The 21,731-nt window shown below is 50.3% G+C and overlaps 1 protein-coding gene across 1 annotated transcript in view; it reads right to left on the bottom strand.

Annotated features, from left to right (window-relative positions):
* usp34 (ubiquitin specific peptidase 34) overlaps positions 1 to 21,731 on the bottom strand; it is a 63,430-nt gene that overhangs the window by 9,228 nt on the left and 32,471 nt on the right. The window contains 40 exon segments of the mRNA XM_084441100.1: positions 154 to 232; positions 733 to 899; positions 1,837 to 1,842; positions 1,844 to 2,167; positions 2,690 to 2,994; positions 3,441 to 3,588; positions 3,736 to 3,840; positions 4,190 to 4,234; positions 4,448 to 4,601; positions 5,088 to 5,239; positions 5,852 to 5,926; positions 6,144 to 6,312; positions 6,984 to 7,069; positions 7,870 to 7,950; positions 8,072 to 8,137; positions 8,754 to 8,801; positions 9,161 to 9,236; positions 9,863 to 9,927; positions 10,060 to 10,155; positions 10,298 to 10,351; positions 10,461 to 10,539; positions 10,918 to 11,068; positions 11,334 to 11,506; positions 11,720 to 11,814; positions 12,259 to 12,336; positions 12,465 to 12,521; positions 12,707 to 12,853; positions 13,005 to 13,070; positions 13,415 to 13,578; positions 14,860 to 15,164; positions 16,556 to 16,611; positions 17,078 to 17,182; positions 17,375 to 17,527; positions 18,176 to 18,300; positions 18,758 to 18,798; positions 18,909 to 18,991; positions 19,353 to 19,553; positions 19,918 to 20,004; positions 21,064 to 21,147; positions 21,303 to 21,425. Coding sequence (XP_084297226.1) covers positions 154 to 232; positions 733 to 899; positions 1,837 to 1,842; positions 1,844 to 2,167; positions 2,690 to 2,994; positions 3,441 to 3,588; positions 3,736 to 3,840; positions 4,190 to 4,234; positions 4,448 to 4,601; positions 5,088 to 5,239; positions 5,852 to 5,926; positions 6,144 to 6,312; positions 6,984 to 7,069; positions 7,870 to 7,950; positions 8,072 to 8,137; positions 8,754 to 8,801; positions 9,161 to 9,236; positions 9,863 to 9,927; positions 10,060 to 10,155; positions 10,298 to 10,351; positions 10,461 to 10,539; positions 10,918 to 11,068; positions 11,334 to 11,506; positions 11,720 to 11,814; positions 12,259 to 12,336; positions 12,465 to 12,521; positions 12,707 to 12,853; positions 13,005 to 13,070; positions 13,415 to 13,578; positions 14,860 to 15,164; positions 16,556 to 16,611; positions 17,078 to 17,182; positions 17,375 to 17,527; positions 18,176 to 18,300; positions 18,758 to 18,798; positions 18,909 to 18,991; positions 19,353 to 19,553; positions 19,918 to 20,004; positions 21,064 to 21,147; positions 21,303 to 21,425 — 4,674 coding nt within the window.

The raw sequence follows: 21,731 nt of genomic DNA, 5'->3' as shown, positions 1-21,731 counted from the left end.
AGTAGCTGTGTGTGAGAGAGAGAGAACAGTGTGTGTGTGTGTAGTAGCTGTGTGTGAGAGAGAGAGGACAGTGTGTGTAGTAGGTGTGTGTGAGAGAGAGAACAGTGTGTGTGTGTAGTAGCTGTGTGTGTGAGAGCGTCGGGGCGCCGGTACCTCGGTCATCAGGATGAGTCCTCTGTTGAAGACGACCAGCAGTCTGTCTTCATCGTTCTCCAACAGCACTCGGAAGGCACTGGGAACCAAGAGCACAGCGGCTTATTAGGTGTATATGTGTGTGTGTGTGTGTGTGTGAGCGCCAGTGTGTGTGTGCGTGTATGTGTATACAGTATATATGTGTGTGTGTGTGTGCGCGTGAGTGTGTGCGCGTTGTGTATATATGTGTTTGTGTGTGCGTATGTATGTGTGACCGTGTGTGTGTGTGTGAGCCCGTGAGTGTGCGTGTATATGTATATATATATATGTGTGTGTGTGTATGTGTGTGTGTGTGCGTGTGAGCCAGTGTGTGTGTGTGTGTGCATGTATGTGTGACCGTGTGTGAGCGCGTGTGTATATATATATGTGTGTGTGTGTGATCGTGTGTGTGTGTGTGTGTGTGACCGTGTGTGTATGTGTGACCGTGTGTATTTATACGTGTGTGTGTGTGTGTGACCGCGTGTGTGTGTGTGTGACTGTGTGTGTGTGTGTGACCGTGTGTGTGTGTGTGTGACCGTGTGTGTGTGTGTCTCCGTGTACCTGATCAGGGTGGTCCAGCAGGAGCGTCCGTCCAGACAGCGCAGGTAGCAGCTGATGGTCGTCTTCTTGAACTGCTTGACGTCCTCCAGCTCCTCCTCGCGCAGGTCGGCCGGCTCCGCCCGCTGGGCCACGAACAGCTGCATCAGGTTGAACAGCTCCTCCACCGCCTGCAGGGGGCAGCGCAGGGCACGGGGGAGGGGTGTCAGAGGTCAGCGCAGGGCACAGAGGGGGGGTTAAGAGGCGCCCGAGAAGGCGTCGCTGGCAGTGCACATGGGAGCGCCCACACACATACCTGTACACAATGCAGAGATCTATTTCTGATAAAGAATTTTGTGTGTGTGTGTGAGTGTGTGTACTGATTAACATTGATTAACACCGATTAGCATTATATATATATATTATATATATTATACAAGGCTTTGGATAAATAACTGATGTGATGTAATGTAATGTAACATTAAGAAAAGAGGTATTTCTGCAACACAGGGTGACACACACACAAACGCAAGAGATTACAGTATATCTCTTGATAAGAAAGTGTTTGACCTGTTGATAAGAACGTTTTTTGAATGTGTATGGAAAGATTTTCGATAAAAGCCTTACAACAACTGTAACAAAAAACAAACAAAAAATGTCAAGAGGTATTTCTGTGACACAGGGTGATAACACACACACACACACACACACACACACACAGACAGTAATGCAATGAAACATCAAGAACAAATGTGTTTTTTCTGTGAAACAAGGTGACATCCTGTGAAGACAGAATGAGAGACAGAGAGAAAGAGAGAAAGAGAGAGAAGAGAGAAAGAGAGAAAGAAGAGAAAGAGAGAGAAAGAGAGAGAGAAAGAGAGAGAGAGGGAGAGAGTTTGTGTATGCGTGCATGTGAGTGTGTGTTTGTGTGGAGCTTGTCAAATCTCATCAACAGGCTTTGCTGGAAACCTCGCCTGGAATTTGATTATCAATCTCTAAGATCTTGTAGTCTATGACACACACAATTTCCCCCATGCGGATTATTAAAATATATCTTATCTTACGCACAAGCACACGCACACACGCACGCACACGCACGCACGCACGCACGCACGCACGCACGCTCACCCCGGGGGTACTGGCTGGCGTGCGGCGTCAGGTTCTTGAAGGCCCACTGGATGTTCTGGTGTGAGGCCAGCTGGCGGGTGAAGGCCTGCGACTGCTCGCAGCACATGCGCAGGATGCCGTAGTAGGCGGGCAGCATGCCGCGGTTGAACAGCACCACCTCCTGGTCGTCGTGGTCGGCCAGGATGTAGTTGAAGGCGATGTTCTTGGTCACCACCGGATTCTGCACCACCAGGCGCACGTTCTCCGGGCACTCCACGCACACGTTGTACCAGAAGGAGAGCAGCGCCTGCTTGTTGTGGTTGGTGGCGATGGCGGGCTCAGACAGCTTGGGCTGGGGAGGGAGGACGGAGAGGAAACGGTTTAGAAACGGGTTTCACGCCGCTCTCGGGACGGAGGGACTCTCGGGAATCTTATCGGTGGAGTCTAGATTTGCCGCTTGTCGTTGTCGTCGAGGCGCTTAAGTCGGTCGCGCTTCCTTGAGCTTTGTGAACAGGAACTTTGTGAATAGCCTCTATCCTGCCCGCTAGCGAGCTCGCCTGAGAAAAAAGCCGGACGCGACCCCTCTCTCTCTCTCTCACCCCCCCCCCCCCCTTTGTTCCCCTCTCTCTCTCCCCCCTCTCTCTCTCACCCTTTCTCTAACCCTCTCTCTCTCTCCCTCACCCTCCCTCTCTCTCGCTCCCTCTCACCCCCTCTCTCTCTCAATTCAATATGCTTTATTGTCATGAATGCAAGGTGAACAATATTTCCAAAGTGTCAAGGTAAATTCAATTCAATAACGACATGAGAGAACAATTAAACTAACAGATAAATAGGTCATAAAACTAGTCTCTCTCCCCTCCCCCCACACACACACCTGGAAGAGGTTCCACAGGTCCATGAAGTAGCCGGAGAACATGAGCTTCTCCGTCTTGGAGATGAGGCAGTAGGTCATGAAGCTGAAGTACTGCACCAGCTTGGTGGTGCCGTGCGCGGCGGCGTCCACGTACAGCTTGGCGCGTCCCAGCAGGCCGAGCAGCAGGCCGTACGCCTGGTGCAGCACGGCCGTGGTGTCGGGCGACAGCGGCAGCTCGCGCGTGGGCAGGTGCAGCGAGCGCGTGGACCGGAACATCTGGCGGAACGAGTTGCTGGGGATGAGCGACACCAGGAGGTAGGCGGCCGCTGGTCAGGGGGAGGAGATCGTATTATTATTATTGTTATTATTATTAGAGAGAGAGAGGGAGTGAGGGAGGGGAGAGGAAGCAGAGAGAAAAAGATGTACTTAGGTTACATTGATTTTCCTAACTGGGTATGGGACTTTCTGTACACGGTGAGGAGTTTTTGTAAACTGGGGAGCTACAGCATCACAACCTACATTTTATAACATTTCCTCTGTGAGCATAAAGGAGAGAGTGAGAGGGGAGAGAGGGGGAGAGAGGGAGAAAGAGAGAGAGAGAAAGAGGGGGAGAGAGAGAGGGGAGGAGAGAGGAGAGAGAAAGAGGGGGAGAGAGAGAGGGGAGGAGAGAGAGAGGGGGGGGAGACAGAGGGGGAGAGAGAGGGGAGAAGAGAGACAGAGGGGGAGAGAGAGGGGAGAGAGAGAGAGAGAGAGAGGGAGGAGGAGTTCTCACAGGTGCGGACGCGGGGGTAGTTGTGGGCCAGCAGGAAGCGCTCCACCCAGTTCTCCATGTTCTGCAGCACCCAGCTGTGGGCCAGCTTGTTCCTGGGCGTCTGCACCGCCAGCCAGTCCAGACACTGAGACGGGCTGTACTCTATCACCTGGGAACACACACAGAGAGAGAGAGAGAGAGAGAGAGAGAGAGAAAGTGGGTGAGTTTGTGTTTTTTGTGTGTGGTGTGTGTGTGTGTGTGTGTGTGTGTGTGTGTGTGTGTGTGTGTGTGTGTGTGTGTGTGTGTGTGTGTGTACCTCCCAGATCCTCTGCAGTATGTAGGAAGCGAAGGAAGGCATGCCTGGAGGACCGCCAGCAAACTCCATCAGCATGGTCAGCAGCTTGAAGAAGGGATTCACCGCCTGGTAGAGAGAGAGAGAGAGAGAGGGAGACAGAGGGAGGGAGGGAGGGAGGGAGAGAGAGAGGTAAAGGGAGAGGGAGAGAGGTAAAGGGAGAGGGAGAGAGAGAGAGGTAAAGGGAGAGGGAGAGAGAGAGAGAGAGAGAGAGGGAGGGAGAGAGGGAGGGAGAGAGAGAGAGAGAGAGGGAGGGAGAGAGAGAGAGAGAGAGAGAGAGAGGGAGGGAGAGAGAGAGAGAGAGAGAGAGAGAGGGAGGGAGAGGGAGAGAGAGGGAGAGAGAGAGAGAGATGCAGATTAAAGGTGTGCAGGTTCTCTCCAGGCCTGTGGTCTCTGGGTGTTCTGTGGTGCTGCTCACCTCAGGAGTCAGCTTGGCTATGGAAGTGAAGAGCATGGAGACGATCTGAAACACAGCACAGGGCACATTTAGAACACACCGATACTGTACGCAACACGTGTGTGTGTGTGTGTGTGTGTGTGTGTGTGTGTGTGTGTGTGTGTGTGTGTGTGTGTGTGTGTGTGTGAAAATATAAAAGATTTTCTGGCGAGCCATTAATGTTGGACTAATATGAGTTTGTATGAGTGTGTGTGTGTGTGTGTGTGTGTGTGTACGTACGTGTTCGGCCAGACGGTTGTTGTAGCGGCAGAGGCTGAAGATGAGGTTGCAGGTCTGGCGGATGTTGATGCCGTCCCGGATGTGCTGGAACAGGAAGGGGAAGCCCTTCCCCCCCGTCAGCGCCGCCATGTCACTCTGGGACAGAGTCAGGTGTCTGGAGACAGGGAGAGAGGGAGGGAGGGAGGGAGAGGGGAGAGAGGGAGGGAGGAAGAGAAGGATGGAAGGGAGAGAGAGACAGATGGAGGAGGGAGAGAGAGACAGATGGAGGAGGGAGGGGCAGCGGTGGAGGGAGAGAAGGATGAAGGGGGGAGAGAGAGAGAGATGGATGGTAAATGGTAAATGGTAAATGGTAAATGGTAGATGGAGGAAGGAAGGAAGGAAGCAAGGAAGCAAGGAAGGAAGCAAGGAAGGAAGCAAGGAAGGAAGCAAGGAAGGAAGGAAGGGAGGTGGAGGGAGAGAGGGATGGAGAGAGAGAGATGGAGGGAGAGAGAGATGGATGGAGAGAGAGATGTGGGGGAGGAGAGACATTTAGAAGACAGTGAAGTGAAATTAGAATACTGCCAGCTGACTGCGGTGAATGCTGTGGACACCAAAACCATGCATCTGCTTTGGGAGCGTGTGCGGAGGCGACGGGTCCTACCTCTCCGAGCGCGACTGCTCCACCAGCAGGGCGATGAGGGCGATCATCTTCTCCAGGGCGGCCGGCCGGTACTTCTCCTCCGCCAGGGACAGGATGTCCTCCTCCTCGTCCTCCTCCTCGCCTTCCTCCTCCGACAGCACCTCCACCTGGGGCTGTGTGGGGAAGGAGGAGGGGGAGTGGTCACGAAAAAACGCTCACCCGCAATGGGAAACCGTACTGTAGAACTGCCGCGCAACGCTCAAATACTACGCGATGGCCTTGCCGTCATGGACCATAGAACAGAATACAACGTTTATTTGCTATGTGTAGCAAGTACGGGTACATTGGAGTTCGTCATCGCTCGTCCTTACAGTATCTTATCAGCACTAATCAGTTCCTCCAGTCCTAGGTACGCAGCTAGACATTTAAAGGTTCCCAAACTGGTAATTTACTATCCGTAGTCTAGCGGTCTTATAACATTCAAGTATACAGCTGTGCAGAGTCAATCGTTGTCTGTCGTTTAGGCAAGAGTCGATTGTTATTGTCTATCCTATAGGCAAGGTGTCGAATTGTTCAAGTGACACCGTGGGTGTGTGAGAAACAACGGCCCCGGGGTGATACTGTTTTTTTGCTTCCCTCCGGATGTATGTAGGGGTAGGGGATATGTAGGGGTAGACCCTATGCCCACCTCCCTTGTTCTCTGTAAAGCGCATTGTGTTGCCTCTGTGTGAAATGCGCTATACAAATAAAGCTTTGATTGATTGATTTGATTGACTAACACTTACGTTCTCAGGCCCCTTGGTGCCCATGTAGAAGTGCACCATGATGGAAATGGCTTGGAGGGACAGCAGGAACTGACTCTGGAAGCGCAGAAGACACAACAAATAAACACACTGCAAAACAAAACCGCGAACCCTATAAACAATTCCTCTTCGAGAAACTACGGGGAAAAAAAACTGAGCACGTGGCCCGGTCGAAATAGATCGAGTGAAAACCCCCGGAGCTCTTCGGGGAAAACACGACAACGCGCGAAGAGTTAGCTTGAAAGCAGTTTCTTGCGTGTAATGCGTTCCTCACCTCCTCCTCCCCCATCTTGGCGAACTCGTAGAGGAAGGCGAAGTACTCCGTCAGGTGCTTGCTGTGGGGCTTGACACCGTGCTCCATGATGGAGAGGAGGGTCTTGACGAAGCGCGTCACGCACGAGCGGCTTCCGATGTCCTCCACCGGCCCGTCCATGTCGTCCGAGCTGAGGGGAAGGAAGGTGGAAGTGACATTGTTAGGCGCCGTACCCCCCAAAAAAACAACAACCTTGACCAGGATAAACTCCGGGTTAATTCCGAGTTCCCTCGTTAGGTCACGAGGTAAGGAGAAAACACTTGGCTTTGCGGATTTTTTTTAACATTGTTGCGTCGCATAACTGTTGAGGCGCCCACAGTGCCGGGGCGCCAGGTGACACACGGCGCTGTTTTCTCTCTTGCCGGCTAGCGACGCAGAAACGGCACGGTTTGTCGCTCTGCGGCGCCTCTAGTGGCACAAGACCGCAATCGTTCTTGAGGTAGTCATCGCGTTGCCCGTCTGCAGAGCGAACATATAACACGGTGTTCTGCTTGGTGGTCTACGCCGCCGCAAAGACGCCACACGTGTCTGCCCGCTGCCCTAACCAACGCCAACCGACACCAACGTTGGATCGGTGTGCCGTGTTTGTTGGTGACTGTCGGTGTTGGTTGGATGGATTTTGCAGCTGAATTTTAAACTCCCAACAACAACTGCCAACTTGAAAATGGTGTGTGTTGGGAGCTGGTTGGCGTTGGTCGAGGCATGACCCATCATTGTCATCACGTCTGCAGCCATGAGGTTGTGAGGAAAGAGTGGACTGGAGTGTGTTGATGTCCCAGGTGAAAGGGGGGGGGTTCTTACCCGTCCTCCATGCCCGGCTGCAGGTAGAGGTGGGCGTGGACGGGCCTCAGCCTCTGGATCACATGGATGCACAGCCTCTGGAACATCTGGAGGAGCCGGGGGAGAGGAGAACAGAAGGCGGGAGGTTTACTTCACGCCATCGGAAGCCAACGTTGTTTCTTTGTGCCGAAACGCAGATGGGGGGTGTGTGCGAACAGTGTGTAGCAGAGTGAGTGTGTGTGTGTAGAAGAGGGTATGAGGGTCCCTAGGACATGAGTGTGTGTGCGAGCAAATGATAAAACATCTTTATCACACAGGTGGAAGGCAGCAACGCTGACACACACACACACACACACTAGAAATGCGAATATTGCGGATATATCCGCGACATCTGCGGATATCCGCATTCGCGGGTGGGTGGGCCAATAAAAATCAACATTGTGATTAATTTCAGGTGGATTGCGGGTGGATTTGTCAGTTATATTCGGATTTAATAACTACTATAATTATATATATTATATTATAACAACTGTGAGAAAGCGCGAGACCTGCCAGCAGCTCACTCAAATACCCAACAACTTCGTCAACCGAGATCCTGCGAAAGCGAGCCTATGATCTTTAAATTGTTTAAGTCAAGAAAATGCGCCTGTATGAAAAGCGAATGAGCACGAACGGCTGGACATCATTTAAATGTAAATACAATAACTTCATGTTTGGCGGGTTGGGTGCGGGTGCGGGTCTCAATTTTAGAAGATAATTATGTTGGGTGGGTGGCGGGTGGATGATTGATGAGTGCACGCGGATTCAGGTGCGCCCAAACTCCATCTGCGCATCTCTAACACACACACACACACACACACACACATACATACAGACTGACAGATAGGGAGGGAGCAGCGACGCTCACCTGTCGAACGATCTGGTTGGGACACTTGATGAGGATCTGCATGGGCCACCAGTTGTCGTCCGCCATGCGGTCCAGAAACCACTGGAAAGGTGACAGGAAACAGGAAGTTAGTGGCTAGCGTGCTGACGCCCTATCGGGGCCGTTAGAGAGCGGACTGGGGACCGCCGAAGCTGAAGCTCTTCCCCAGGTAGCGGACTCTTACCTCGCAGGCCGCCTGGCTGTTGTTGAACTGTTTGGTCAGAAGCTCGATCCACTGCAGCATAGTGGGCTGTGAACACACACACACACACACACACACACACACACACACACACACACACACACACACACACACACACACACACACACACACACACACACACACACACACACACACACACACACACACACACACACACACACACACACAATGACATTGTAACATTGAACACACACACACACACAAGGAAACCAAGGTCAGTTATTATCTACATACAGGACAGAGAGGAGTCAGGACAGTTCAACGCGCTGCTCTGAGACCAGTTATTATCCACATAAATTGACTTACATTAATGTATCGACGCCTAGCTGTCACGGCAACTAATCAGTCTGAACATACTTTGGACACATAAAAACGGTCCTCTTCCTGTCTAACTGGTGTCAAGTTCCTGCCGAAGGCTTTACTGACAATAACTGGGATGTACAGTCGGTTCATGTACTTACTGTGGGTGGTTTTGGATAAAAGCATGACTAAAATGTAATGCCAAATGACTATAACACCTCGAGCGTGAAGACTCAAACGCTACGATGAATCGTGAAAAGCAATAACCAAAAAAAAACACGTGATACCACCTCCGCCATGGTTATGGTGTCGAGTGGAAGCGCTGGCAGTAGAGGTTTCTCACCTTTTCCTTGGAGTGGATAAACGTCTCCAGGACAAACGATGTGCTGAGCTGGAGAGGGGAAGAGGAGGACGAGAGTAAATAGGTGATGAGCTTGTGGATGAGCATCAATGTCAGCAGCTATTAGTTCCTGGCTGACAAATTGTGTATTTCACTTGATTTCTTATCTTTATCTTTTGTTGCGTTTCATCTTCAAACTTATTTTTCCTGCTTTTTAAATAAATTGTGTCTATTTTTATACGAACACTCCGTGTATGTACATTCTCTGTTGTTAAACACTGAGTTGCATTTAATTTATGAAAGGTGCTGTACAAAGTTTGTATTATTATTATTATTATTATGATGATGAAGACATCCTGATGACAGCCCTATGGTTGGCGAGTCTGTGGAGGGGGCTGCTGGCGTCTCACCTTGGCCGTCATGAGGGAGATGGCCTTGGGGTCTGGTAAAGTGCTGGGGATGCTACTGCACAGCTGCCACATGAAGCTGCCGGGGACAGAGAGCAGTCAGGACAGGTCAACACGCTGGTCTGAGACCAGTTACAATCCACATACAGGACATAGAGCAGTCAGGACAGGTCAGGTCAACACGCTGGTCTGAGACCAGTTACAATCCACATACAGGACATAGAGCAGTCAGGACAGGTCAACACGCTGGTCTGAGACCAGTTACAATCCACATACAGGACATAGAGCAGTCAGGACAGGTCAACACGCTGATCTGAGACCAGTTACAATCCACATACAGGACAGAGAGCAGTCAGGACAGGTCAACACGCTGGTCTGAGACCAGTTACAATCCACATACAGGACATAGAGCAGTCAGGACAGATCACGCTGGTCTGAGGTCAGTTATTATATACACATCAGGTCAACACGCTGATCTGAGACCAGTTATTATCCACAGTCCACCTACAGTAAGGTACTGGAGAATTACTGCACTGAATCCCCGAGAAGCACAATTGCCAAAACATATTTCACATAATAAACATCATATTTCCAACATACACCTCTCAGTGGATAAGACTGACAAGCTTATGATAATATCACTTTGAATGTATATTTGTGGGGGGACTACTGTTCTAACAACAAAAACATCTGAGTTCCACTCACCCAAAGTATGTGTGCTCAAATATGTTCTTGTCCTGGAGGAACTGCATGTTGTCATGCCAGATCCACTGAAGCAGAGGGAAGAGAAAGATTCATTGAGATTGTTTTTTAGAATACATCGGATCAAAACGTAGCTCCGTATGGACACAAATAATAACAGAGACGACAAAGAGATATTGGAAGCCGACGGGTGGCGCTACCTCCAGCAGGTCCGGTGAGACGTCGAAGTTGAAGTCCTTCCCGTTGTCCTCCTCTAGCTCCACCCTCTTGTAGAAGAGCATGTAGGCACTGTGGGTCTGGTGGGCGGAGGGATGGAAGGAAGGAGAGGAAAGTGTGATGAGACGTACAGTAGAGTCCTTTATCAACAGCGACTTACTGTACAAAACAAAGGCACGCTGCGACTCGCGTCGAGATGTCGGTTCGGGAAACCGGACTGACCTTCTCGAAGGAGAAGTCCATGAACTTGTCGGTGACGGAGTCGTATGTCTTGGTCTGGGGATGTGGAGACATTGGGTTTTGTCAGAAATAGCTCGCTGTGACAGCGTCATTCTAGTTATTTGCGTCTTGTGGATGAAGAAGAAGCAGTGTGATTGGTTCTCACCGTCATCTCCCCACCGAAGCACTCGGACGCCAGCTGGGCGGAGTCGAAGGGCTTCACCTCCGCATCGTTGAACAGGTACCTGAGAAGACGCAGGAGTTTAAACCCACTGAGAAATACTCTCATTTACGTACTGACCTATTTCAAGATTTATTTATTCAAAATAGGAACAGTGCATATTAATGAACATTTTAAAATCAAATGTTGCCAGATTTAGCCACCAGGCTGATTTTCATCTGCTGTCCCTTGATGGCAATAAAGAAAAAAATCATCATACCCATAATTATACACTATGTTAGTTTGTTGATTTAGTTTGATAATAGACTAACAATTGAGCCAAGTATGGGTATGACTGTGTTGTGTGCTTTCAACAAGTCTGTCTTACAAAAGATGTTCATTTCAGGGAGACCTGAACCTGGACGAACGAAGGTTAGATAAATAAACAGCTCTCCTTCCTCACCACTTGTTGTTCTTGTAAGCGTGCGGGTTGATGATGTCACGGATGAAGCTGTAGTAATGGCCGCCGTCCGCCGTGCCCGTGTGCACCGTCACGCCAATGAGGTCGTACTCGTAGCTCTCCGCCACTTTGGCCTCGCCCTCCTCCCGAAAACCTGGCGCGCGCACAGAGGAGCTGCTCAGAAACCCGTTCAGCCAAACCAGAGAGGCAGAGCGCCTCGGCCAATCACAGGCCAGCCAGGACACTCGCCCTCCAATCAAATAAATTAAAGAGCAGAGAGGAGCAATTCCTCCAATCAAATCAAACCAGAAGAGAAAACAGAGTCACTGACACGCCAACCACAAGGGATCAAACCACGCCTGACCCGACACCATCTGCCCGACCGAACGGCGGTTTGTGACGACGGGGAGCGCACGTACCCTCCTTGCGGTCGCCCTTGCCCATGAGGAAGTCCTCGGTGTAGGGCGTCATGTCCAGCCGCAACGGGAAGGAGAAGTGGGTGTTGACCTTCTCCTTCATCATGGTCACCATGTTGAAGGTGTAGCGCATGGTGTTGAAGCTCAGGATGCGCGGCAGCTTCTTGAAGCATGCCCTGAGGGAGAGACGGAGGGGTGGAGGGAGAGGGAGAGAGAGAGAGAAAGAGAGAAAAGGGGTGATGGAAAGAGAGTGGGAGGAGGAGAGACAGACGGAGACAGAGATAATGAGTATACAGTACACTGAAAAGCATAGAAAACCAGCAGCGCCAAACTAGTTTTCCAGCAAACGGGAACCCTAAAAGAGAAGAGTGATCAGTGGCCTCCCTCACCTCTTCTCGGCGCGGACTTTCTTCCCACACTGAGAGCAGGTGTACATGTTGTCTCCCTCTAAAGTATCCTTGATGGTCACCTCATCCAGAGATTCCTGAGAGAAAAGAAACACACACACAAAATGACTAAATAATTAGTTCGTAATTGTCATCCTCTGCTCTGTCCAGAGAACCCCCATTCAATCTGTAGAACAGAACCGATTCTCTCGAGAGCCGAGGCTAGGCTAACAGCGCTAGCGTTATGAAGGTTGTAGCTAGCTAGTCCTGTTCTCTTCTAGCCTAGCCTAGGCTAACAACGCTAGTATTATGAAGGTTGTAGCTAGCTGCTCCTGTTCTCTGCTAGCCTAGCCTAGGCTAACAACGCTAGTGTTATGAAGGTTGTAGCTAGCTGCTCCTGTTCTCTCATAGCCTAGCCTAGGCTAACAACGCTAGTGTTATGAAGGTTGTAGCTAGCTGCTCCTGTTCTTTCATAGCCTAGGCTAACAACGCTAGTGTTATGAAGGTTGTATCTAGCTGCTCCTGTTTGGTGTTGTACGTACATAGATGTTCTTCATGTCAGCCACCTGGCACCTGACGGTGTAGAACTCCTCTGCCGTCTGACTCACGTGGTCACAGTCCTGAGGGATAGACGGGCTTGAGGTCAACAAACAAAAGACTTGGGAGAACGGTCAACATCAAGTACACGCAAACACAAACCCATGCAGAGACACAGATGTACTCAGAATAAGACTGAGGTGTTTCTTACCAGTGAGACAACGTTGTTGGTGATGACCCCACCAAAGAGTGTCTTCACTGTGTTTTTCTGAGAGAGAAAGACGACAACGTTTCGTATTTCTGCAACATTCAAAAACGGCTTCCGCATTACACCAGAAATGCCTGGAAATGAGTTAAAAAACTTAACCTCTAAGCAGAATAGTACAGTAAGAGAGCACGATCTTTCAGTGTTTAAGAACCGTGTTCAGGTTGGGTGTTAAGAGCCTGCGTTACCAGGTCTTGGGACATCTCTTCGATCTTGGTGATGAGGTCGGTGAAGAACTCTGTCATGTCCTTCTGCTCGCCGGTGTTGAGGGGCTGCTTGTCCATGGTGTAGGTCTTACAGAAGGGGCGAGGGTTGTACGCCTTCCTCTCACTCTCCTGAGGGGCGTAGGAATGAGTGGAAAGAAAGATTTTGGAAAAAATGTGAGTGAGGGGAACAAGGAGGATGCTCCGCCCATAAAGTGTGTGTGTGTGTGTGTGTGTGTGTGTGTGTGTGTGTGTGTGTGTATGCATCTACACGGCTGTTTACCATGAGATAGGTGAACATCTTCTGCAGCTCCAGCAGGGTGGTCTTGTGCTTGATCTCCTCTGCGTACTGAACACGAAAACACAACAAGTGGAAGAAGATTAGGCTCTCATATGATCCAGGTCCTCTAGCCTGAGTCTCTGGTTTCTCATATGATCCAGGTCATCGGGGTCTTAGTCTCTGGTTTCTCCAGAGAGCAGGCTAATGCAGACCTGGGTCAAAAATACTAAATACTAAATATAAAATCATCTCAATCACATCTCTGTGCTTGACTGATCTTGCCTGGTACAACGGAGCCAATGGCACCAGGTCCCAAATCCCAACCCCCCCAGCACACCTGAACCTCCAGGCGCACTCCAGCAAAACTCTTGAATATTTGAAAATATTTCAAAATACTATTTTGGGGGTCTGACCTTGGCGGTGAAGACGGCCTGCCGCGCCTCGGGGATCATGTACAGCTGCTGGATGGTGGAGGCCAGGTAGCAGGTGGCGCCCAGGTTGGTGAGGCCCACGAAGCGGCACTCGGCGCGCACATCGTCGTGGGGCCAGTAGTCCCACCTGTAGGGGGCGTGGGAGGCTGGGTGGGGGGGTACAAAACGGTCAACGTCTATGTAGATATGAAATGCAGACTAGCCTCCACTGCCCCCGATCTGATCAGCCCCCCCCCCCGCCCTCGCCATCACCGACCTCCTACCACATCCCTCTGCCTTAGAGGCCTGCCTGCACACTTCCTCCATACTGTCTGCTCTGTTTCTACAATAATAGCATTTTATTTGTATAGCGCCTTTCAGACAGAGAAAATGCTTCTCAAAGTGCTTTACGACAGGGAAATTACGTGCAGAGTGCTTCACATAAAAATATACATAAAAACAAACATAAAAGCAGGGAAAATACGATGGAAGATAAAACGATAAGAAAGAAATAAGAAAAAGCAAAATACATCATAGGATTGAAAATAAAACCCACTAAAACTCACGCCAAATCTGAAATCCCTCTCGATTTAGCGTTGACCTACCAACCCCAAACCGTCTCTACTTCCCCATCTTACCCTCTCATAGCCCTACCCAATCCCCCACGCCCTCATAGCCCTACCCAACCCCCCATGCCCTCATAGCCCTACCCAACCCCCCCATGCCCTCATACCCCTACCCAACCCCCCACGCCCTCATAGCCCTACCCAACCCCCCATGCCTTCATAGCCCTACCCAACCCACCACGCCCTCATAGCCCTACCCAACCCCCCACGCCCTCATAGCCCTACCCAACCCCCCATGCCCTCATAGCCCTACCCAACCCACCACGCCCTCATAGCCCTACCCAACCCACCACGCCCTCATAGCCCTACCCAACCCCCCACGCCCTCATAGCCCTACCCAACCCCCCACGCCCTCATAGCCCTACCCAACCCCCCACGCCCTCATAGCCCTACCCAACCCACCACGCCCTCATAGCCCTACCCAACCCCCCATGCCCTCATAGCCCTACCCAACCCCCCATGCCCTCATAGCCCTACCCAACCCCCCATGCCCTCATAGCCCTACCCAACCCCCCATGCCCTCATAGCCCTACCCAACCCCCCACACCCTCATAGCCCTACCCAACCCACCACGCCCTCATAGCCCTACCCAACCCCCCATGCCCTCATAGCCCTACCCAACCCCCCATGCCCTCATAGCCCTACCCAACCCATCACGCCCTGATAGCCCTACCCAACCCATCACGCCCTCATAGCCCTACCCAACCCCCTAAGCCCTCATAGCCCTAACCAACTCATCACGCCCTCATAGCCCAACCCATCACGCCCTCATAGCCCTACCCAACCCACCACCCCTGGTCCTTTCCGCGGGCCCGTCCTCACCCTGCATGTGCTGGGACATGACCCAGTTGTGCAGCAGCCGGTAGTTCTCCACCGAGCCCTTGACCGTCTCCACCAGCAGGTCGTAGGCGGCGGCGCGGGCGGCGTGCGACTTGGCCTTGGGCTGCGAGCGGTCGGCCAGGCTGGGCAGCAGGAACAGCAGGTCGTGGACGTCGCGCAGGAACTCCTGGCCCTCGCGCGAGAACTTGAAGGGCGGCTTGTGGCGGAGCACGCTGGTGGCCAGGCGCAGCAGCCCGGTCAGGCCGTCGTCCTCCACGGCGCCGTCCTGCTGGTCCAGGATCTCGCGGCTGGCGGCGGGTAGACCAGGACGGGTCAGGAACAGCAGCACCAATGTCATGCAGTGTCGGTTATGTTGCGCAATGTTGTATAAATGTTGGGCAGTGTTGTATAAATGTTGCGCAATGTTTAGAGCTGGCCCTGAACGTTCAATGGTTCGTTCGCTGTGTTGACAATCGAATCTCAATTCAACTCATTCGAAGTTCAAAATTTCCAGAATGTGTTCAATTTCTCAGCTCAGAATTCCGTTTTTTAGGGTAGGTTGCTAAGACTAAATAACCGCATCATATTATAAATAAATAAAATAAAATAAAAGGCACACGCAACATGCGCAACTCACTCTACAAACGCTTCAGTGCACGTGTAAAGGCACACCGCCCTGACCAAAGGCAACCACCTCCCAACACCCAACACTCTAAAGTTGGCAGTTGTTGCTAGAATGTTGGAAGTTTAAAATTCAGCTGCAAAATCCATCCGACCAACGGCAACAGTCACCAACAAACATGGCACACCAATCCAACATTGGTGTTGGTTGGGGCAGTGGCAGACACCTAAACGTTAGTAAGCACGATGGCAACTGTGAAGAAATCTGCTGTGGTGGAAATATCGGAGCGCATATTTTCCAAGGCTGGATATATTATCAGCAAGGAAGGAGGAATTCCCTTCTCCCTGACAATGTGAACAAACTCTTCTTGGCACACAACCTGAAGAGAGTATAGGCTAGGAGAAAAGGCTCATGTCACAACAAGACACTCCGTGTCCATGTTGATTATTAGGCTATTTATTTTGTTTATTTGGATGCTCGTTGTAGGCCAATGGCCTCATTTCATTCTCGGGTTATTCAGACATAGCCTACCTACATTAATGGCCTTGGATTAGTTGATTTGACAACTTTTCAAAGCTTATTGTACTATATGCACGTTTTCAATTTGTGGGATTTTTTATTTTTTTTGCCAGACTGCTTGTCCAATCACCTACAGTGTGTAACTTTTTGTATCGTGCTAAGCCTTTTGATTATGTATACAATGTCGCCCCCCATTGGATCTATAATGAACTGCAGATCTATGAAGATCTTTGTGAACACCACCAATGAATGATCAAACCCTTAAAAAATGACATTCTGGCCAGCCCTAGTAATGTTGCCTAAATGTTGTGCAATGTTGTTGTATAAATGTTGTGAAAGGTTGTTGTATAAATGTTGTGCAAGGTTGTTGTATAAATGTTTTGCAATGTTATACAAAATGTTTTACAGTGTTGCATAAAAGTTGTATATGCAGCCTTTTAGACACAAAAAAAGCTCTTTAAGCGTATAAAATAAGAACAATTCAGTTCCAGAACAAACTAGGACTGTTGTTGTTAGAATGAGGAATCCATTGTGTAGTTAACTACAACACTGACTCACCTCCGGATGCAGTCAGCCAAGTGTCGTGCCAGGGCATCTAAGTCCAACAGGGTGGTCTGCAATGAGTAAAACACAAACCAGGTAGTATGAGCCAAGAGCTACAGAACTTGGTTTGATGAGCTTCATGTTGTGCTGTTTGAATCCTTAGATAAGCGTAATGATGTGCTGTTTGAATCCTTAGATAAGCTACATGATGTGCTGTTTGAATCCTTAGATAAGCTACATGATATGCTGTTTGAATCCTTAGATAAGCTAAATGATGTGCTCTTTGAATCCTTAGCTAAGCTTCATGATGTGCTGTTTGAATATGTAGATAAGCGTAATGATGTGCTGTTTGAATCCTTAGATAAGCTTCATGTTGTGCTGTTTGAATCTGTAGATAAGCGTAATGATGTGCTGTTTGAATCCTTAGATAAGCTTCATGATGTGCTGTTTGAATCCTTAGATAAGCTTCATGATGTGCTGTTTGAATCCTTGGATAAGCTACATGGAGCCCTGTTTGTCTCTGTGTTTGAAGTGTACCTGGCTGGCATCTTTGACGTGGATGTTGTCGATGAGCTTGCACAGCAGCCAGAAGTACTCCTTACAGCCTGTCCTCAGCAGGGGCTCCTCCTCATAGTCCTCCACCTACACACACACACACACACACACACACACACACAGACAGACACACACACACACAGACACACACACACACACACACACACACACGATACAGTATAGCTTAGGAAGTTTAAGTGTGTATGTTAGTGAGAGTGTGTGTGGTGTGTGTGTACAGTCTGAAAGTGTGAGTGTGTGTGTGTGTACAGTGCTCCGCACCCTGAGTGGTTTGAGGGCCTGTGCGTCGGGCAGGAACTTGAGCAGTGTGGAGGCGGCCAGCAGCAGGAAGGACCTGTTTATGGACTCCCCGCCCTCCAGGCCGGACAGGGACAGCTTGTAGAGGCCGTTACACGCCTCGTGTCTCACCGCCGTCTGGGGGACACACAAACGCACGCGCACACACACACACACGCACGCGCACACGCACACACTCATTCAAGTCAACATTGTTTCAACGGTATACAATATGGTTTTGTAAATGAGCACATGTAGATTAACGTTATCAGGTCACTTAAGTCACCTCGAGACAACATTCTGGGCCAAGAAAGAATGGACCTGCCGATATTGACCATCTGAGTCTGTGACGTGGTTAGTCAGGGTGTTACCTTGCCTCTAGTCTCAACGCCAGACTCAGAGTTCTTTCGTCGATACACTGCGTAAGCTATGCTAACTTACTTAGTAACTTACGTTACTGCATGCTGAAGATCTCTCTCTATGGGTCTGGGACACTTCATGCTAAAATCTGGTGTTCAAATCCTGGCGGTTCATTGGTAGCGCCGGAATTCCGGCGAAACCAATCAGTAACGACTTCCGCAATCAGCCGCTCCCACCCATAGACATGCCCCGCCCATCTAACATGGGATAGCGTCTCTCGTTTGCTGCTACGACCCGTCACTCTTTCACCTTTGACCCGTCGATACGCCCTTGGGACGCCGGCTTGGGCGGCGAAGTGGCACGGGCTCTATTATGCGGAGCGCGGGATTCGATGTGACGTTAGCATCGGGAGAGAGACTAGCTTACCTCAGGCACCAGCAGGGTGAGCTTCCTGAGCCAGTCGTGGAGGTGGTCGCTGTCGGCCAGACTGGACTTCACCAGGGAGCAGCAGTGGGCCCAGCTCACCAGCAGCCACATGGAGTAGTGGGTCACTGCAACGGCGGCGATGTTACGGTACATTACCGTCATGTAGCGGACGCTTTCATCCAAAGCGACTCACGATAATTGCGTTTAACGTAGGTAGTCGGTGTGCTACGACTCGACAGAACTTTTGAAGTGCAAGTCCTTTCTAAACAAGTGACTAGGAGAAAACTCTAGATCTAAAGGCAAAGTGCACGAGTAGCAAAATACACAAATGCAATAGGTGCTTTAACATAACGTAACGTTTATCATAATGTAACATACAGATGTTAATACGAGTTTGTTCGAAGTTTACACGAGAGCAAAGCACATGTCATTCATCATAAAGGCCTGCTGTCCAAATGCATCTTTAAATAAATTTAATAATATATTTGATACTATCGTATGCTACTGTCTGGTACAACCCTTACTGAACGATCTGTAGCCACTTCCAGTCTGTTTAAAACATGTTTTCTCCATGTTCCTCACCTTCGTGACGAGACCTGTGGTCCGACTGAGCCTTCAGAACTCTGCAGGACGGAACAAGGAAGAGCCGCGTTAGGTTGCGGGTTCAACATCGCTGCAACGTTACCCCGGGGACATTTCTGAGTGAGGGTCGGCGTCCCCCGTGTTTGCTCACCTGTGCGCCAGGTTGTCGTAGGTGTAGGCCACGTTGATCAGCCGCTGGATCAGGTTGGTGCCTTGGACCAGGCCGAGAAACACCTGCAAAAGAAACCAGAAGACGTTACAAAGCAGGGAAAAAAAAGTACAAATGCCTTCATTTCGTTCCATTGCACTAGCTTTTAGTAGTCGACGGCCTAGCTAATAAGTAGGGATTTAAGAAATGTAACAGTGAATAATATTAACTATTTAACCAATTAACCACTATTTAACCTTAATAACCACTATTTAACCATAATAACCACTATTAAACCATAATAACCACTATTTAACCATAATAGCCACTGTTTAACCACAATAACCACTATTTAACCATAATAACCACTTTTTAACCATAATAACCACTATTTAACCATAATAACCACTATTTAACCACTGAATTAACTGCTAGCGGCCTCCACACCTCGGTGAGTCGGGGGATGTGCAGGCCCTTGCCGTGGTCGCCGGCGGCCTTGCGGGCCTTTCCGGGCCAGGCTCGCTTGCGCTGGCTGTCGGCGAGGCCGGACCAGGAGAAGACGTCGTGGTAGGCCAGGTCCAGGTCGGCCGGGTCCACCGCAAACTGGCAGATCAGCTTCAGCAGGCAGGCCAGGCAGTCCAGCAGCCACTGACCGGGAGAGGAGACAGGGCTCCATGTTAACGCGTAATACAGCCAGCGACCGCTCGTGTGTTTTGTCTGTACTACTGTAATGCTGGATGTTGTTTGTAAGCAGGGCACGTCTCTAAGAAACCTGGTTTCAGTATAATCTTTCCTGTCTAAATAAATATATATATAGCTATCGATATTTCAACTTTCATTGTACAGATATTTCCTTCAAAATCATACTTGGTACTTCAATGTCATACTTGGTCAATGTGAAGCTATAAGGGACTCTTTCACACTGTTAAAAACGTGAATCACTGAATCGTGCTACTACAGTATGAAGACTCTAGTAGGGAACTAGCCAGGGCCGTTTCTGAGAGACACCCACCACGGTCCAGGACTCCTGGTCCTTGGGCTCCAGGATGGCGGAGTTGAAGATCTCCAGGAGCAGCTGCAGGCCTCCAGAAGAGACAAACTGCAGAGACAAGAAATGGAAGGGTAGTCGCAACAATGTGATGATGAAAAGTAAGATGATAATAAGAATAAGCATGTTGACGGCACGTGGCTGTAGTGTGGGTAGTTGGGTGAAGTATGGAGTCGGGGGTGTGGGTAGTTGGGTGTAGTATGGAGTCGGGGGTGTGGGTAGTTGGGTGTAGTATGGAGTCGATGGTGTGGGTAGTTGGGTGTAGTATGGAGTCGGGGGTGTGGGTAGTTGGGTGTAATATGGAATCGGGGTTGTGGGTAGTTGGGTGTAGTATGGAGTCGGTGGTGTGGGTAGTTGGGTGTAGTATGGAGTCGGTGGTGTGGGTAGTTGGGTGTAGTATGGAGTCGGTGGTGTGGGTAGTTGGGTGTAGTATGGAGTCGGTGGTGTGGGTAGTTGGGTGTAGTATGGAGTCGGTGGTGTGGGTAGTCGGGTGTAGTATGGAGTCGGTGGTGTGGGTAGTTGGGTGTAGTATGGAGTCGGTGGTGTGGGTAGTTGGGTGTAGTATGGAGTCGGTGGTGTGGGTAGTTGGGTGTAGTATGGAGTCGGTGGTGTGGGTAGTTGGGTGTAGTATGGAGTCGGTGGTGTGGGTAGTTGGGTGTAGTATGGAGTCGGTGGTGTGGGTAGTTGGGTGTAGTATGGAGTCGGGGGTGTGGGTAGTTGGGTGTAGTATGGAGTCGGTGGTGTGGGTAGTTGGGTGTAGTATGGAGTCGGTGGTGTGGGTAGTTGGGTGTAGTATGGAGTCGGTGATGTGGGTAGTTGGGTGTAGTATGGAGTCGGTGGTGTGGGTAGTTGGGTGTAGTATGGAGTCGGTGGTGTGGGTAGTTGGGTGTAGTATGGAGTCGGTGGTGTGGGTAGTTGGGTGTAGTATGGAGTCGGGGGTGTGGGTAGTTGGGTGTAGTATGGAGTCGGTGGTGTGGGTAGTTGGGTGTAGTATGGAGTCGGTGGTGTGGGTAGTTGGGTGTAGTATGGAGTTGGTGGTGTGGGTAGTTGGGTGTAGTATGGAGTCGGTGGTGTGGGTAGTTGGGTTCAGTCGGTCGGTAGTGGACTCACCTTGCAGCTCCAGGAGTTCTTACTATTCTCTATCTGGTCCTCGCTGGAGTCGTCAGAGTCAGGGTACAGGTCACTGTAGCTCCCCTGGACACAGAAATTCAGAGTTTAGCTGGAGTCAGAGTCAACGTAAACATGTATCCATTTCTGTTTGCAGGCCTATACCATAGCCCCTTACATAGCTGGGCTGTGCCAGGTGTGTGTATGTGTGTGTGTGTGTGTGTGTGTGTGTGTGTCCATACCGTGGACTCTCGGTGGATGCGTCGGTTGGGCTTGCCCAGGGCCTCGATGATCTCCAGGGCGTAGAGCAGCTTGTGGGGACTCTTGATCCTCAGCAGGTCCTTCCAGCACAGACCCTCTCCACCCTACACACACGCACGCACACGCATGCACACACGCGCGCACACACACGCACGCACACACACGCACGCGCACGCACACGCACGCACGCACGCACACAGTTAGTTTAGTTAGTGGTGAATCCATAGCATCATTGCAACGAGCTAGAGAAGAGGTTGTGTTATGACAGATGGTCAGTTGGTGAATAATAATTACAGACGCAACGACCAAGTATGGAGGAGATTTTTGGCGGCAAGTTTGTTTGGTGGTGGTTGTGTGGTAGTTGTTTAATGGTTGTGGTTGGGTGTTGGTTGTTTAATGGCTGTGGCTAG

The sequence above is a fragment of the Borostomias antarcticus genome (genome assembly GCF_949987555.1).
Source record: "Borostomias antarcticus genome assembly, chromosome: 7".
Classification (NCBI taxonomy): domain Eukaryota; kingdom Metazoa; phylum Chordata; class Actinopteri; order Stomiiformes; family Stomiidae; genus Borostomias; species Borostomias antarcticus.
Note: the sequence above shows the minus strand (reverse complement) of the source record. Positions and strands in the feature narration are given on the sequence as shown.